The sequence below is a fragment of the Cydia splendana genome, chromosome 10 (assembly GCF_910591565.1).
Source record: "Cydia splendana chromosome 10, ilCydSple1.2, whole genome shotgun sequence".
NCBI classification, from domain to species: Eukaryota; Metazoa; Arthropoda; class Insecta; order Lepidoptera; family Tortricidae; genus Cydia; species Cydia splendana.
In genome coordinates this window covers 2,223,407-2,239,906 of record NC_085969.1, presented here as the reverse complement: position 1 = coordinate 2,239,906, position 16,500 = coordinate 2,223,407, and the positions used below count along the sequence as shown (strand labels likewise).

The following is a 16,500-nucleotide window of genomic DNA, read 5'->3' as shown; positions in this document are numbered from 1 at the left end:
CTTTTTGTATTTTATTCTTATGCAGAATTTTTAGGGCACGGGGGCTCGAATAAATATGTATTTAAAATCGAATCTGTTAAAGGGTTATATGATTAAGAGATTACGAGATTTTTTTTTATGCCACGTTGCGCGTTGGTACCAAACAAATATACAGCCCGCCTGATGTTAAAACTATACTTTTATTTATATACGAAATATTGTAGTTCCTTAAGAAAACCGGAACGTTCGCGAAGGACATTCTAAGCTTTAATTATTTCTTAGAACTTGAAGTCGTGAATTTATGGATTTCGACTTATAAAAACCTTGTTATTGATGTTTTGATGTAAATATGTGTTAGATACATGGACATTGTCGCTTTTGAAAGACTTCACGATTTCTTTTTGTATAATAATTTGGCGTATTTTCTAGTCAAGTCTTAAGATACTCCAAAGACTCGAGTCTTTACCAACACTACACAAATCCTTCGAGAACCCAGGTTCTTCGTAGCTTCGGTACTAAGTATTATTAATAGGCGGCCGACAGCTAAGATTCGTATCCAAGAAGCTCATAAAAACTCTGGAGGTTACACAAAGAACTAACATTTTAGTAAAAATATGATGTGACCTTGAATTACATCCGTACTTATTACCGTTTTTTTGGTGATTCGTGATTTAGCTAATAAATTAAAAGCTACTTCCGACTTTCGGGAACAGTTAATACTCTCATGAGAATTGTCGCGAAGAACGAGATGACAAGTAGGTAATGTGCCGTGATTCAAGGTAATTTTCCTTGCCTCCAGTTTTTACATGCTTACTTCTTGTTAATAGTCAGCCGCCCCTTATTATTAAGCCCGGTCCAAACTTAGTGTATGCATCACGCGCGAAAGTTACGGACAAAAATGAACCGTGAAGCAATGAAGAGGCGATGACAGTAGAGTTTTATGCTCTCTCAAATACCGACGAAAATCGGGAACAAGGAAAAATGTGCCGATCGATTCCAAATTCGCGTGTGTTTTGCGTTGTGATTCGCGCACTAAATGTGGAGGGTCCTTTAATGTAAATTAAGTAGGTTAAGGATCGACGATTATCGCTGTAGCAGCGTATCGCCCGCGGCCGGTGGCCGGCCATTACAAGGGTACTTTCCATTTTTGTTCTATAAAGCCTTTCTTCAGAACATGAAATAGTTTGAAGGTGTTTTCAAGTCCAACACTAGGACCTTTTAAGCCTCAGCTTCTAGTTAGCCTATGGAAAATGGCATCAATGCGCAAATGCGCCAACGTTGCGTCGCGCAGCAGCCATAGAGTTGACTATATAGACGCCGACACTCGGGAGACGTTAGTGTGGAGTGGCCCTATGAACCATCGTCCACACTCTTAACTGACAATTTGTAAACCTTATTAAAAAGACATAAGGTTCACCAATAGTCAATGAACAGTGTTGATTGGTTTATAAGCATCTTTGCGGAACATAATGGCAAGTACCCCACAAACGTTACATTGTGTTCGCGGTGTTCGCTGTTGCTACGTCTCGTTTCTTTTGTACCGGTGTATTGTGAACTTGTATTTACGCCAGGGGTCTCCAACCTTTTTGACCCGACGGTTACCAATTTGGCATTTTTCGCAGAATGGCTAGCTCACGTGCCGGATCTGGCCCTAAGGCCGAAGTTTGGAGACCCCTGATTTACGCTATACCCGTACTGTCACGGTGTCATATCATGGTGTGATGTAGACCGGCTCGCGGAGCGGGAAACCCGTTCCGTGATCCGTATTTTGTTGATAATGTAGCAGATATTCATATTATATAACTATATTATAGCTATATGTATACAATGTAGATTTGTTGTAAAGATATTCTTATTGACAAATATCGTTGTCGGAGTTCCAGAAAGTGTGAACATTATTGAGTAGAGTCCGTCCACACTAAGTTTGCGCCAAGTTGCTACCTAACCTATGTACCTATGGCGCTAACATGCATTGACACTGCCAAGTTGGTGCAAACTAAGTCGTAGAAGGACACTACATGGTAAAAAAACTATTGCTATAAATTTATATTTACTTAAACGTGAGAAATTGTCTTTGGTGCAAGATAAACAAATATTATTTTACGCGTTAACTATTGCACATTTTCAAATATTTTATTGTTATACCCCTTTACTATGGCGTGCCTGCTTTCTGGTCCAACGATAACGATATTTGCTTATTGAGGAGGTGGGCACGAGTTATATTTTTGCACTTTCTCTCCGTCTGCCGCGCCGCGCCTAGTGCCGTCCGGTACGGATCCGACCCGTCCGACCTGCCCCAGTCAGGTCCGATACGGAACCGGTACGGACGGTGGCTACGAGGCGATGGCGAACGACTTTCAATTTCAAAACGTGTAACGATTAAATGTTGAACTATTGACTTGGCTTTTTTAATCTGGTTTCCCCCTTATTCTATACGTTTTACCTCAAAATTGCTTGAATACTTTCCTTGCCAAGGGTCGTTACCTCGCTCCCATATATAAATATATAACATCTTAGTGTTATATTACAAGTAATATCAGTTAAAAGGTGATATTAGCTTACTATCTATAGTGATATAGGTTCTTATACTTACGAAATAAAACTATTATATTTATAGAAACATCTTTTTAATACACAGTTAGGTAACACAGAATTCTTATCATTAATACAATCACTCTTAAGTATCACTAGTGCGCTCACTCTTAATCACTAAATCAATCTTATTGACACTAAAATAGTGCTCTGAAATACGACATGCCTCGAGATCGAGAGTCATTCTCAAGTATGTAGGTACCTATGTCCTGTTAAGCCTATAAGTCTTACCTCCTAAGTCCTGAGTTCCTTTAAAATGAACAAATGAAAATCGAATTTTGAACTATAATGGAATAAAAGAAGGTTCCAAATTCAAAACTGCAAAAATGACTCTGGGTCTTAGGAGGTTGGGCGAACTTTCTTTCATATCGGCACAAGAACCCCGTTCTTGTATTTAGCCTTCAGCGGCGCGTACTCGTCGCCGCTCCGTCCGCTTCGGTAACTCCTGACGCTGGCCGGCGTCTGCGGGACCACGTTCACGTTGCTTCGGCTCCGGCCGCTGAGGCTGCTTCTGTCCAGAGAGAGCCAAACTATTACGAGCTTGCATTGCTGAGCGGCTATTTGCCCGCCATACCTGAACACACAGACAACTGTGTCAGTTTCGTTGTCTGTGTGCGGAAGCACATAAGCCTAAACGTTTTGTGTAAATACCTAAGGGTGGTATTCCATATGTCCAACATATTGGTCCAATGTGTATTTGCGTCTCACATTTTGCTTAATAATTGCCCATTAGACAAAGAAATTGGATAGGTGGAATACCACCCTTAATGTGGCAGTAAGAGCGTTTTCACAGTGTCCTATCCGATGTCCGATGACCCTTGGAGAAAGACAGCTGCTAGAGTGGCATGGTATTAATAAACATTAAAATAATGGACTTTGTTACGTTTACTTCTTTGTGGTTATACGACATCTGATACGTCCCGATAACAGATATATATACCTTACATAAGAGGTACCTATCTGATATTGGGACGGACAATATGAAAACGTTCTTTAGAGCTTTAGCTAGCAATTTAATTTCTAAAGAACCATTTACAATTGGAACCTTTTCCTACACCCTGAATATCCACCCACCCTGAACCTTTCCGAACCCACCTGATAGAATCCACAAGCGACACGCGACTGGCCGACAGCCCCCCGTTTGTATACTTGGTATGCACATGACGTATGTCCTTGGCCGGCGCGCGCGCCGCCAGTATTGCGAACACCACGCCCAAGAGCTGGAGGAGGAAGAGCGCCACCAGGAGTGCGGCAGCTACGTAGCCGTTCCAGGGGGCGTCTGCTTCTGCCTCCTGCGAATTTCCAAGTTATTACGATGAGCGTTTCTTTTATTTTTGCCATTTTTATATATTGTGACCTTTTTTGCCACTTTTGTGTTAAGTATTTCTAGTCAGGATCGCGAGCCCTTTTCATCCTTATAGGAAAAAAAATGTGTCCTAAAATTTCCATACATTTTTCATACTTTCCTTTTTGTTACCGCCATACAAAGTCGGGGAAATGGTAACACAATAGGAAAAAAACTCTGGGACATTTTTTTATCCCATTAGGATCGAAAGAACTCGTGATTCTGAGTAGAAATAACACAAAAGTGGCAAAAAAGGTCACAATATATAAAAATGGCATAACCAATCGTTTAAAGTTTAAGGAGACCCCTGTAATAACACTCTGAAACTATATTTTCTGGGGAATAAACATTTATGGCACCGCGATAATGCGGCATCAGCGGCTGCAGGTGCTTGCTCCCTCGTGGCCAGGATATGCTTCATCACCTCAGCCACCGGGGAATTTATGAAGGCTACTTCAGCTCGTATCTGCGACAGGTGCTTATTATATTCCGTATGGATAAAACAATGGATATTATGGTGATAGACAAACCTTGACAAGCTCACTAAGATGCTCCGGTATCTTGTGCCACCGCGACAAATGCTGCAGCAGCGGTTCCAGGTGCTCCCTCGTGGCCAGGATATGCTCCATCTCCTCGGCCGCAGGGGAATTCAAGAAGTCCACTATGCGGGAGTACACCCAGACTCCGAGTGCTATCTCCAGTGCCATCCCAAGAGTCATTAGGCCTGCATACTGTAAAGAATGTTTAATATATTAAGTAAGTAATTTAAGTAGTTATGAAGTTACGTATAGTACATGCTCATTGAATTAATATCAGCAGTTTTACGTAAGTATTACCATACCAAATACCATACCATATTGCGAAAATGTTTGTTGAAGCGTGACGACAAGGTGTCGAGTCTACTGAATTGCCCAAAAATTTTATTGCTTTACTATCTTTGCCTTTAACATTTTCGATATATGTATATGGTACCGGGAAAATCATGCATTGGCGCTAAAGGTAGAAGTTGTGTCCTGTTGGCCTTATCAGATAAATCTGCAGCACTAAGCATTTTTACCGTGTAAAGCAGGATTCTCTTGGGCCTGTGTTGGGAGGCCACGATGGCTAGATGAGCCGCGGCGAGTAACGCGGCCCCTGCGGACGGTAACGCCCCCGCCAGCACTCGGTACTCGAACGGAAGCAGCTCTCGGATCGCAATGTAGAGGGTCGGGTCCCAGCGGAGGCGAGCGCCCGTGGATAAAGCGGCGCCCGCGAACAGCTGGAAAATATTGAGACGTGATTCGAGTGTTGATCTGGGCATTACTATTTTACCCATTAAGTTACAAGAATGCGACAAGTCAGTAGGGACACTTCTAGATGTTGGACGCCCTTATGGATTTTTAACTGCCCCCTATTCGGAGAGGAAAACCCTAAGGAAGATTTCAATATAATGAAACGAGGTAACTATGTGCATAGCAGTGGGCTTTTATCAATTGTTGGTATTTCCGGTACGTTTTCAGGTGAATATTGATGACAAATGTGCGCTAAAGTACAAAATATATAATCATAGAAAATTATCAGATAAACGTGATGACAATAAAACATATGTATAAGATACTTACTAAAAGATAGCGGCATTGAACTGCATTAGATAAATCTTACTAGGTTATATGTCGATAATACCGATTACACGGTCTTCAATGACTTCGACTGACGCCTTTCAGACCCTTGACTATGAGACTTCCATGTCGTACAAACAGCAACACTCCTAACTGTACATCGGTGGACCTTATTACAAAAGGCATAAGGTCTACCGATGTACAGTTAACAGTGTGGGCTATGGTACCTAAATAAAAACATTATCTTTCTAAGGCCCAAGATCCTACCTATAGTACTTAATAATTTCGATGAAATTAAGACCATATTGAAATAGGAATAGAGTTGCAATTGTTTTGTTCCGTTCATATTTCAAACAAAACAAAATCAACTCTATTCCCTGCATTATAGGTTCAAATTTCAGTGGCAAATTTTGGATTTTTCATTTGTATGGCTGGGCCTTGGGAGGATAGAATGAATAATTCTTAATTCTCTTATTTTAAGCTGTAAGTAAATACCGTTCAGTTTAGCATTTAGCAAAGGTTAATTCGGATAAGTCCCACATGTTTCGAATCAAATGTTGTCCGGCAACCAAATATCCACGAAGCAGGTGAGCTGCCGCAAACATCGAAATAAGAAAATTGTCTATTAGAGACCGTGTCACACGAATAGGACAGTGATAAAGACAGCTAGATAGTTATTGAGTAAGTGGGAAGAAAAGTTCGTAGACCCTTACCACAAGCAGCAGGTTTACATGCTGTAGCGCGTGCGCCGCTCTCGCGCCGACACACATCCTGCCTCCCTTTCACTCCTGTTCCATCCAACAGCTTGTCCTCTCACTTCACAACACCACCACAAAATCACAAAACAAAGTTTAACACATTCAAGATCGCCGTTAAAACAAAAGAGTGTCAGCGATTGACTAGATTTTATGAGACTCTTCGTGCGGGTTTCCTCGTAGCACTGACGCTTACTTGACGTGTGCTAGATATGATGTAGGTACAAAATACGAATATCTTATCAGTTTTATCAAGTTATCGCAATCACTCGGCGTCCCAAAGGCGCAGCTAGCCACAATGTCAGTGTGCTAGATAAGTATAAAATATAATAGGTCTGAAAAGTTAAAGGTCTTATGTTGCATTTGATGATGTTTGATTCTGCGTCGTGTTTGAGGGTGATAGGACTTTGAGTAACTTTTCGCATCTATATTACCTGCCACCTTATTTTTGTGTAAGTTTTCAATGACTAAATAAATAGTAGAATAAGAATAAGAATAAATTTATTATCAAAAGAACACATAACAGAGTATGGCAGGGGTCTCCGCACTAGGCTACGCCTGTATCGCGGGGAACCAGTTACAGTTTAAATAAGAGATCTAAGTTACACAATCAAGTCCAGTAATATCTTAGGTATGTTTTTGTTATAATATAACAGACTTAAAATGAAAACTTATAATCTATGGCAAAACATGAAAAATAAACCTAAATCATTTTAACTAAAATATCTTCTGTCTCAGCATAGTTAAGTGATTGTAAAAAATTAAATAAGAGTTTCTTTGCTTCGAAGATGGTGCAGTCTTTAAGAGCCAACAGGAGTGGTCATTCCTCCATACAAACGTAGTCCTCGTTTTCCTCCGTGGTTTTTGAAGCTAGAGCAATGATTTTTTCAACACAGATTAATATTGTCAATATCTGTGTCGGACCGTTTTGCTTTTTTTGATATTTTTGTTTTTTAAGGCGCTAGAGCCCTTCAAAAACGGCCAAAATGGCCTAATAGACTATGCCGCAATGAGAGGCGTGGTATTCAAAACTGATATCAATTAGCCAAAAAAGCAAAACGGTCCGACACAGATAATTTCATAATCATTTAGATTTCCAAATTTGGTTACGATTGGTTAAGTTTTGGGGGAGGAAAAAGAGGACTACGAAACCTCGATTTTTGTCATTTTTACGCAGGATTTTTCGCCTCAGCTGCAGTTGGCCCTATCGCACTAATTTTAGGGGCGGAGTCAAGTTTCTAAATACGTACACAGCCAGAAAAGTGATGGGCAATAGTCGACATTTAATGTCGATAATCTAGTGATGTAAGAAGTTATCGATAAACCGTCTTGTGTGAAAATATCTAGATCCTAAGATACAAGGGGTTTTGGGTTGAGTAGGGAACACATTTTTGTAGTTATGATATACAATCTATTATGAACTTTTTGATTCTAATATTTCAAATTAGAAATCAAAATCAAAAATATTTTATTGCATGGTTAAAATGGGTTAACAAAATTTTTAGGTACCTACAGGCACGCTTCGTAATTGTCGAGCAATTTAGGGTCCTAGCTGAATTGGTTGTTCCATACTTACTCGTGCTCTATGGAATGTCCAATTTAGCTAGAACCCTAAATGGCTCAACAATCACGGAGCGTGACAGTACTAATGATTCATGTTCTGTATATCCTGCCCTACAATGGCGTTAATATTTGGTTGTCATGTCTATACTTCGTTTTTAAGCATTATTGTACATAACTATTACAAAAAAAGCTAAATAATTATACGATTGCATGCTTAATAAAAAAGACACGTCACCTTCACTCTAATGCTAAACAAACGAAGAATAAGAACTAACAGCGATAAGACCGCCTGTTGCTACCTTTATCTACATTGTAAATCGGTTTTAGGGTTCCGTACCCAAAGGGTAAAACACGGGACCCTATTACTAAGATTCCGCTGTCCGTCCGTCCGTCTGTATCTCTGTATCTCACGAACCGTGATAGCTAGACAGTTGAAATTTTCACAGATGATTTATTTCTGTTGCCGCTATAACAACAAATACTAAAAACAGGATAAAATAAAAATTTTAGTGGGGCCTCCCATACAACAAACGTGATTTTTGACCGAAGTTAAGCAACGTCGGGCGGGGTCAGTACTTGGATGGGTGACCGTTTTTATAAATAATGGTACGGAACCCTTCGTGTGCGAGTCCGACTTGCACTTCGCCGGTTTTTTTTTAATTTGTTTTTATGTTTGTGGTGTAATAAAGAATATTTTCTCAAAAATGGACGGCAAAGTCGACTTTGCCGTTTAAAAAATAGGTTGCGAAGCGCGTAGTTTATGGTCAGTCAAAAATTAAAAAGTTAAAAACATTGCAGTCTCGATTTTGGGACTGCAATGTTGCATACAAATTCCATTATTTGTCGAGTTCCAAACTTTTTAAAAGTTGAAATGGCCATATCAAATGAAGGCACAGGCCCATTAAACAGCCAAACAGATGATTAGTACCGCGACTATTTAGCTGTCTCAAATAGGTTGGCGTATTTTCGGCAGAAAAATACACTTTTATTTTTTTATTCAAAAAATAAAAAGGCGGCAAAGCTAATTTTTTCAATTGTTTCTACTTTTTTCTGTGAAAATATATACGTAAGAAAGTTGCTTTTGTAAAATATTTCTATGATATTTATATTTCTTGCACCATTTTTGAGAAAAGCACTATATATGACTCGGCTGGAAGGCTACTTGCTGGCTTCGGATTCAATTAAACGGACTCCCAAGGTCGTCCGTTTAAAACGAATCCTCAGCCTGCAAGTAGCTACTTCCGAGCCTCGACAATAATGTACTATTTAGAGTCAGACCAAGAAAAGTCTACAGCAATTTTGATAGCACACGCAGTGCAAGTGTTATTTATATGTCATAATTTCATAGAAGCGACGTTTGAAATAATACTTGCACTGCGTGTTCTATCAAAATCGCTATAGATTTTTCTTGGCCTAACTCTACTTTAAATTACAAAGTAAGGCCTAAATTATAAAATAAGGCCCATCAATGTTTTTTTTTTTGTGTTTATTAAACTTGATATTTTGTCTATAGTATTAGCGGACATGGCCTCAAAATTTAAACCCGCTTAAGAATCGGGCCTTATTTCGTGCATTATATACAATACTACCCATTTTTGTGTAGTCATTATTTATACTATAGAAGCATTGTTTGAGTAGCCAATTATTTAAACAGTATTTTTTTAAAGGGCAACGGTAGCAATATTTTAAGGTCTGGATAATAATATACAGATCTTAATAAGGATATCAATGTAAGTGAATGTTACCATGACTACCAAACAAACAAATGTGATAGAATTTGCCAGCTGGCATTGTAACATTCAGACAGTTACCTATGTACCTAATCTGAAATATGAATAAATTAGTAATATTTTAAACAGGAAAGTAAACCGAATTTTGGCCTTTTGCTGGACACAATCACAATAGTAATTTGTTTTACAAGAGGGCAAAGTTTATCGCCACCGGTTGATGCATTTGCAGCACCAATGGTAGAAAATGCAAGCTCATCATCAACTGCATAATCGACGTTTGATATGACTATTGAATCCGAGCTTTTTGATCATGAATCATGATAAAACAAAATTTTAGAAGGTCGCAGAATAGTGGATTTAAAATATTTATTTTCTGTGATCTCAAATATCAGGCACGATCATACAAATTGTACATTTGCTGATCTTGCCTTTGTCATTGAAAGACGTAAGGGTTTACACAGAGAATATATATTTAAGTGTAATATGTGCAAAAAAAAGGAAACGATACACTCTGAAGACCCAAAAAGAAAATGTTAGTAAATACTGCTCCTCCCCATGGTTACTTGGTTCCTTATTCAACCTACCTGAAATTAAACGAGTAGGTTAGTAAATTATATCATTTTACATTATAAAGTTAAATGTTTAGGTATCTCAATCACTTACTCACTGGTGGACATGGACGCAAAATTTTTGCCCATCTACTTATACTATCTTATAAAAAATGAAATTTTGAAAGTTAGCACGCTTAAAGTTCGTTTTTTTTGCATTAAGGTAACAGATTTTGACATGTCTTATTAAAAATTACCATTGAAAAATAAGTCATAGCAAATATGTTAGAATTATAAATCATATTAATCATATTAATGAGCAAGAGCACCCTAAACCGGCGAGCGTGTATGAGGAATGTTATGAATGTGAAGGAAGCGAAAGTGGTATGTCAGGATCGTAGCAAGTGGAAATCCGTGGTCTCTGCCTACCCCTCCGGGAAATAGGCGTGATTGTATGTATGTATGTATGTATGTATTAATCATATACTTTTTTATATTCTTTTGCTTTCATAAGTAATATAAACTAATTTTTGAAAGCGTTTTTCAATAATTATTAATAAAAAGACACGTCATGATTGTTTACCTTCTTTCTAATGCTAAAAAATAACGAACTATAATAACCGGGCCTTATTTGGTACAGAACCTTGATTTGATAGGTACATCGGATATTCTGGGCCCCTGAGTTTGTTACGTAAAGGACAAAATGGTGACATGTGGTTAGAGCTGATACTGTTAGACTAGTGGTTCTGTGCGCTAAGTATAAAAAATAAGCTTCAGCGAACTCATTAAGCCTAGAAAAAACCCTACACCCTACTGCCACTTAAGTCAGTCTTGAGTCTTTGAATAAATTTCCGTAGTAGTACTACTACTACTAAGGTACTAGGAGGTAATAAGGCCTATAGTAGGTATAATAAGGCCTACCTGAAAAATAATGTTCTTACAACAGTGTAACCGTGTTAGTTATTTGAGTAACATATATGTAAAGTGATACAATTAAAAGCTAACAGCAAACCAGTACATAAATTATATCTTATGTACTTCTTATGAATTACACTCTTATAAAGGTTTCGGCTAATTACGCTTAATTACTTGAATAAAGGTGAATGTGAAGATGAATTGCGTGCGGTCCAATAGGTAACCACAACTCACGGAGTCCAAAACAATAAGCTGATCAGCAAAGTCAAGTAAACAAAGCCAAGTCACAGTAGTAGAAAGATTATCGAGTTCCGTAAACGTAAGCCGGGTCAAAAAATTCAATCGCAACACAGTAAGTAATAAGTGAACGCCTCGTGGCAGTAACGCACGAAAAATAACATTGCAAATTGTCGGCAATGAGGCGCGCGCGGGTGCAAGCGTACGCATCTGTTTGCGTGCATTACACACACAAATACAGTCTCTCACGCCCCGTCAGAGCGACGGGTATATTCAGCTTGAAATCTCAAAATTGACTTTTAGCTCAGCTCCCGTTTCGTCTTAAGGATGCAATGTTTAAGCATGGCGTTGTAAGTGGTTACTCGGATTCGTTCACCAAAACGTTTACCAAGTAGGTACACTGTTTATTTATTGTTGAATTTCTCTATTACGTCCATTACGTGTTTAACTTATCTAAACTACATACACACTTAAGATGAGATGACTCACATTGTCATACAGTGACAAAAAGGGAGCGAAAATTCCTAAAAATTGAGCTGGGTATCCCTGTTCAGAGCTCAAAACATTTCACGTAAAAAAATTAACTTATTATGGTAGTGATGTTAGAAATAATACAACAGTTTAGAAAAATATCACTTTATTGCTTCGTTTTCCTTAAAATCTAAACATAGTCGGTATAGTATAGTCGGCTACACTTGCTACTTGATCGCGCCACTGCCCTTCCCTTATCAACTTTGCATTTTAACATCAAATCCTTTCTTGACTCTGTGTATTAAGGAATTGGTGCGACATTCAAATAACAATCATCTGGCATGATTGTTATTTGAATGTCGCACCAATTCCTTCGTTCTGCCACCAGTTCTGCTGGCAGAACGAAGGTATTCGAGTTAATCGTGGACCATAGTTGGGAGCTTTAGGACTATAGGTATATAGTTGGGTGCTCACGGTAGGTATCTGATTGATTTGGACCTAGCGAACCAGAGGAAGAAATACTTCGTAGGTACTTATTGTGTTGATAATATCCTACCGCCCAGTCAGGAAGGACTTGTTGAAATAACTTGTGGAAAAGTTTATGGTCGAGAAAAATGTTGACTTATAGTTGGTCAGGGAAACGCAGCAAACACCGGCTTTTCTTAAAGCTATTTGGCATCGGGGCACGACCCAACGGCCGCGTACTCGCGCGGGGTGAAATTACTCATTTGTACTTGGATTCCAAAGATAATCATTACACACTAGAAAATATGGACTCTCTATATAATGGATTGTGCGCATATAGCGGCTAAATCGTTTATCCCTATTCATATTCCATGGCATGTGTATTATTTTTATCATTCGCGTAATCTTGTACTGGAAATCGATTGAGTATATTTTACAGAATTTGATAAGCTCGTCGATATCGTTCTGAGTCATTTTCACCCCGCGTCATGTTTAAGTATACTAACAATTTCAACTATCTACGTAGAAGAGTCGTTTCGAACTTTAAAAGCAAATCACAGCAAAATGGAGTTTTGCCGAGCGTCGGCCCGCGGCGCCCCAGTACGTTTAATATATCACAGAACTTTGGAAAAAAATAATATTGAAACGGAGTTAAGGCAATAATTTTATAACACGTAAAACACTCTTACTTTCATAAGACTTTTCTTTGTTTTAACAAACAAAAAATGAAAACAATAAGAGGGGCGACGCGGGAGCACGAGAGCAGATAGCACCAGTCTCCTCAACAACAGTACAATCAACGGCAAGGCAAGATACAGTCTGGTCATACAATCATGGCAGTATAAATATTTATAGAGATATTCACAGTTAGGTACAATATATTTATTCCCTTATGATTTTAAAGTCTCATTGTATAAAGAAAAGACCATTGAATGTGTGCACGAGTAAGGTAAGGACAAGATATTACGGATAGGTACGGCAAGCAACTTTTGTAATACAAAACAACTAAGAAGATGACGAAGATTGACTACCCAAGGGGTCTAACGTATCCAGCTAGTTTGCGCTATAAACTGAGCTACTTATTGGCTTATTGCCCACATGTGCGTTATCATTTATAATAAAAAAGCGCTTTGTTGCGACCTTTGACCGAACTCACTTCGATCTCACAGCAGTCAGCCGTAATATAAGCTAAACTGGCTACAGTTTGGATAGCTTTTAAAAAGCTTACTTACAATAAGCCCCATGAGTGTCTAATCTAATAATATACACTTATACAGTCTAGCTATGAATACATTTCCCGATTAAAAGCTAAAAAGTTTAGGACTGCGAGTGTATCTGTATATCCTCAAAATATAAAGCTTATTTTCCACTGCCACGATTGCCTGCCAGGATCTTTAGATAGTATTCGAAGACTCAACACATTCGTACGATAAAAAAATACTCTACAGATCATAAAATTCCTTAAAACAACTAACTATAGGAGTATAGGAGTCGGCGCTTGCCCGGTGATATGGCATTACTTAACTAAGTTACACTTAATTATTAAACTAGAAATCAATATGGCAGTCTGTCATTACTAGAAGGTAGATATTGTCAAACTGGTAACGTGAGGCCGTGTCCACATTTGTGTCATTTCTCAGATGAATCCAAACATCCGTTTAATCAAAGATTGTGTCCAACCAAATTAGAGAAAGAAAACAGATGCAAAAATGACGCAAATGTGAATATAACCTAATCAAACTGGCGGAACCTAAAGCTGCAGTCACACACTCAGTCAGCGGAATGGGTAGGTACATCTATTGTTCTAGAATATCTCAAAACACTGTTAGATAAGATAACCATGCAAAGTCATCCCAGCACTGGTTTAATGTTTCTTATGCCACCCGTGCGATCGCAGCTTTAATCATTTATAATTTACAGTTTATTTAGTTTTAAAAGACTCGCTTTTTATATAGAATTAGCGATTTAAATGTTATACATACATTATATCAGTAACAATGTTAAATACACTTTTATTTACCTATTATCGAATAATGTGGTGCGCTATAGTTGAACTTTATTTCATTTGGCAGTGTCTATCATTCATCCGACTTTAGTCGGTCTAACAATAACAATTAATTTCAATATTTCATTATAATGTAACTAATACGTGTTTTCTTATACAGTTAATTTCTTCCTTTTTTCTATTAAATAATTTTTGAACTATGAATAATATCTCGTTAACAGACGTCTCATTGGAAAACGCTTTTCAGTCAATTACATAAATGAAGATGCGCTCAAACAGCTGGCCTTCATACGTATACGTACCAAGCACAGTTTTCAGGTTTTTCAAAAAGTTAAAACCCCCTAGACCCCATTGATTAAGAAGGATTACGCAAAGCAGCGTTTTCGTTAACATAGCTAAATGCGACATTCTCAAATTTCATAAATAGTCTGGAGTCTGTGCGGAAAGAGAAGAGTCGTAGACTGTATTGGGTCCCATACATTTGACGACTCTTCTCTTTCCGCACAGACTAGATGCACTAATTTGCAGCAATGGTAGAGGAAAACCAAACTAACTTTGCACAAATTTGGCAGTGACAGTGTAAGAGTGTCGACATAAAAGTAAAATTACTATGAAATAACGGCGTTTATAATATCACTCCCACACTTTTCCACGCCAAATTCAGTGCAAATAAGTTAGCATAGACGGATTCTGTCTTTCATAATGCGTGGTGAGTAGTGACTATTAAAATGTTTCGCATTTTTCTGCAAGTATCTGGTAGAAGACGCCTTTAAGTGACGACAGTCACTCAAAAGCCTTCATTCCTAGAATTACAGCTCAGTATGCAATATAAGAAGCGCAGCAGCGGTATTCGGCGCAGGCGGCGCCGAGGGCGGCCGCAACCTCCTCGTAGCCCGGAACTGCGCTTGCACCGCGTCCCACGCCGCATCCCGCGCTGGACTGGGCTCCCAAAGTTCCCGGACCATGTAACCCTCCCTCGCTTTACCCTCCCGTTCCCTCGTGGACCTCCCTTCCATCGCTTTACCCTCCCTCGCCACTCGCTCTCCACCGGGCTCCCAATCCCGGGTCATGTACCTCCCCTCGCTCGCTTTATCCCATGCCACGTCTTTAGAGTCCTTGTACTTCGGGGCGCTTGGGGGACGGCCGCGTCGTTTTTTGGAACGTTTCCTGGAGCGCGGCGGGGAGAGGGATGCACAGGGCGCGCTGGGCAAGGGCGGCGGTGGCGGCCCGGGGGCCGAGGCGTCCTGGAAATGATAACGGTAATTTGAATACCTCATATGATTGAAACTCGTATGTAGAGTTAGGAGAATTGCTCGATTACTACGTGTCATACTAGAATCGCAGTAAGTTTCATCGAAAAACGTCACGTTCGACAAATCTTGCAAACCTCGATGTCTTTTTGTGTACGGATGAGTCACTACACGCATCGCCATTGCACGTACAGTTGTACCTATGCTTCGGCAGAGGATAAATAGTCTTTTCTCCTCTTGATATTTAACAAATTTAACACATATCTGTGAAAGAATAAGGATCAAAGTCAAACGGCTTTCTAAAAGTTTTAAACATCTGTTGGATCTGTAGAAAGATGCCAGTAAATTCACTGTGGTTACCTACATAATTTACTTTTACTTTTAATAATAGCAAATAATAGTAAATGTACAGCTTGGCTGAAAAGAGTCATAGTCTAATAAAACCATAGATGTAAGTAAATTAATAAATAAAAGGTCATTGAATAAAACATGGTCTTCTCTTCCCAGAGTGACACAAGCCTACGTCACAATAACATTGCCACTTTATATAGCGCTATCGCATATTATCATATAGCGCTGTCGCATGATGACGTAGGCTTGTGTCAGTCACGTGACCACGAAAAGACGGGAAGAGAGTACCAGGCGGAGTATATTACTATACCGAGCCCAAGAGGGGATTTTTGTGTTTACTCGAGCGCGTCAGATTAAGATATGAATGATATCTTGCTACCCTTAGAGGATATAACCAACGGAGACGCCATGTCTAAAATTTTCGGTACAAAATAGTCTGCCGTTTTTTGCGGGGGAGGGGCACATCAAATGTATAGGTACGTCATGTCAGATAAACGTCAGTCCATACATATGGTTGACATGTGGTTGACCATTGGCCGCCTATTTGCGACAGAGGGGAACGCCTGTTAATGGCGGCTCCATTGTTAATTACTCCGAGTTGCTACCCCGTGAAGTCTACCTTTACCCCTTTTAGCCATCTATGTTGAGCCCTTGGTTGGTGGGGGGTTCCACAAATTGTTAAGCAGATTGTGGATT

At 39.2% G+C, this 16,500-nt stretch overlaps 2 protein-coding genes across 4 annotated transcripts in view; both read right to left on the bottom strand.

The window, feature by feature from the left end:
* Window positions 1–2,675: 2,675 nt before the first annotated feature.
* Window positions 2,676–6,575, bottom strand: LOC134794478 (uncharacterized). 3 transcript variants are annotated; one of them, XM_063766289.1, is made up of 5 exons: window positions 6,228–6,575; window positions 4,974–5,174; window positions 4,447–4,647; window positions 3,667–3,863; window positions 2,676–3,145 (listed from the first exon to the last, which is right to left on the bottom strand). In XM_063766289.1, the coding sequence occupies exons 1-5, from the start codon at window positions 6,282–6,284 to the stop codon at window positions 2,935–2,937; spliced, it is 867 nt and encodes a 288-aa protein (XP_063622359.1). In that variant the 5' UTR covers window positions 6,285–6,575; the 3' UTR covers window positions 2,676–2,934. The 3 variants fall into 3 exon arrangements, with proteins under 3 accessions (XP_063622359.1, XP_063622360.1, XP_063622361.1); XM_063766290.1 differs by having other exon boundaries at window positions 2,676–3,082; XM_063766291.1 differs by having other exon boundaries at window positions 2,676–3,079.
* A 5,307-nt stretch (window positions 6,576–11,882) lies between these two features.
* The window catches only part of LOC134794192 (uncharacterized), a 63,279-nt gene continuing 58,661 nt past the window's right edge, over window positions 11,883–16,500 (bottom strand). The window contains exon 5 of the mRNA XM_063765930.1: window positions 11,883–15,447. The gene's annotated coding sequence lies outside the window, so the exon portion shown is untranslated. The remainder of the gene's footprint in view (window positions 15,448–16,500) is intronic.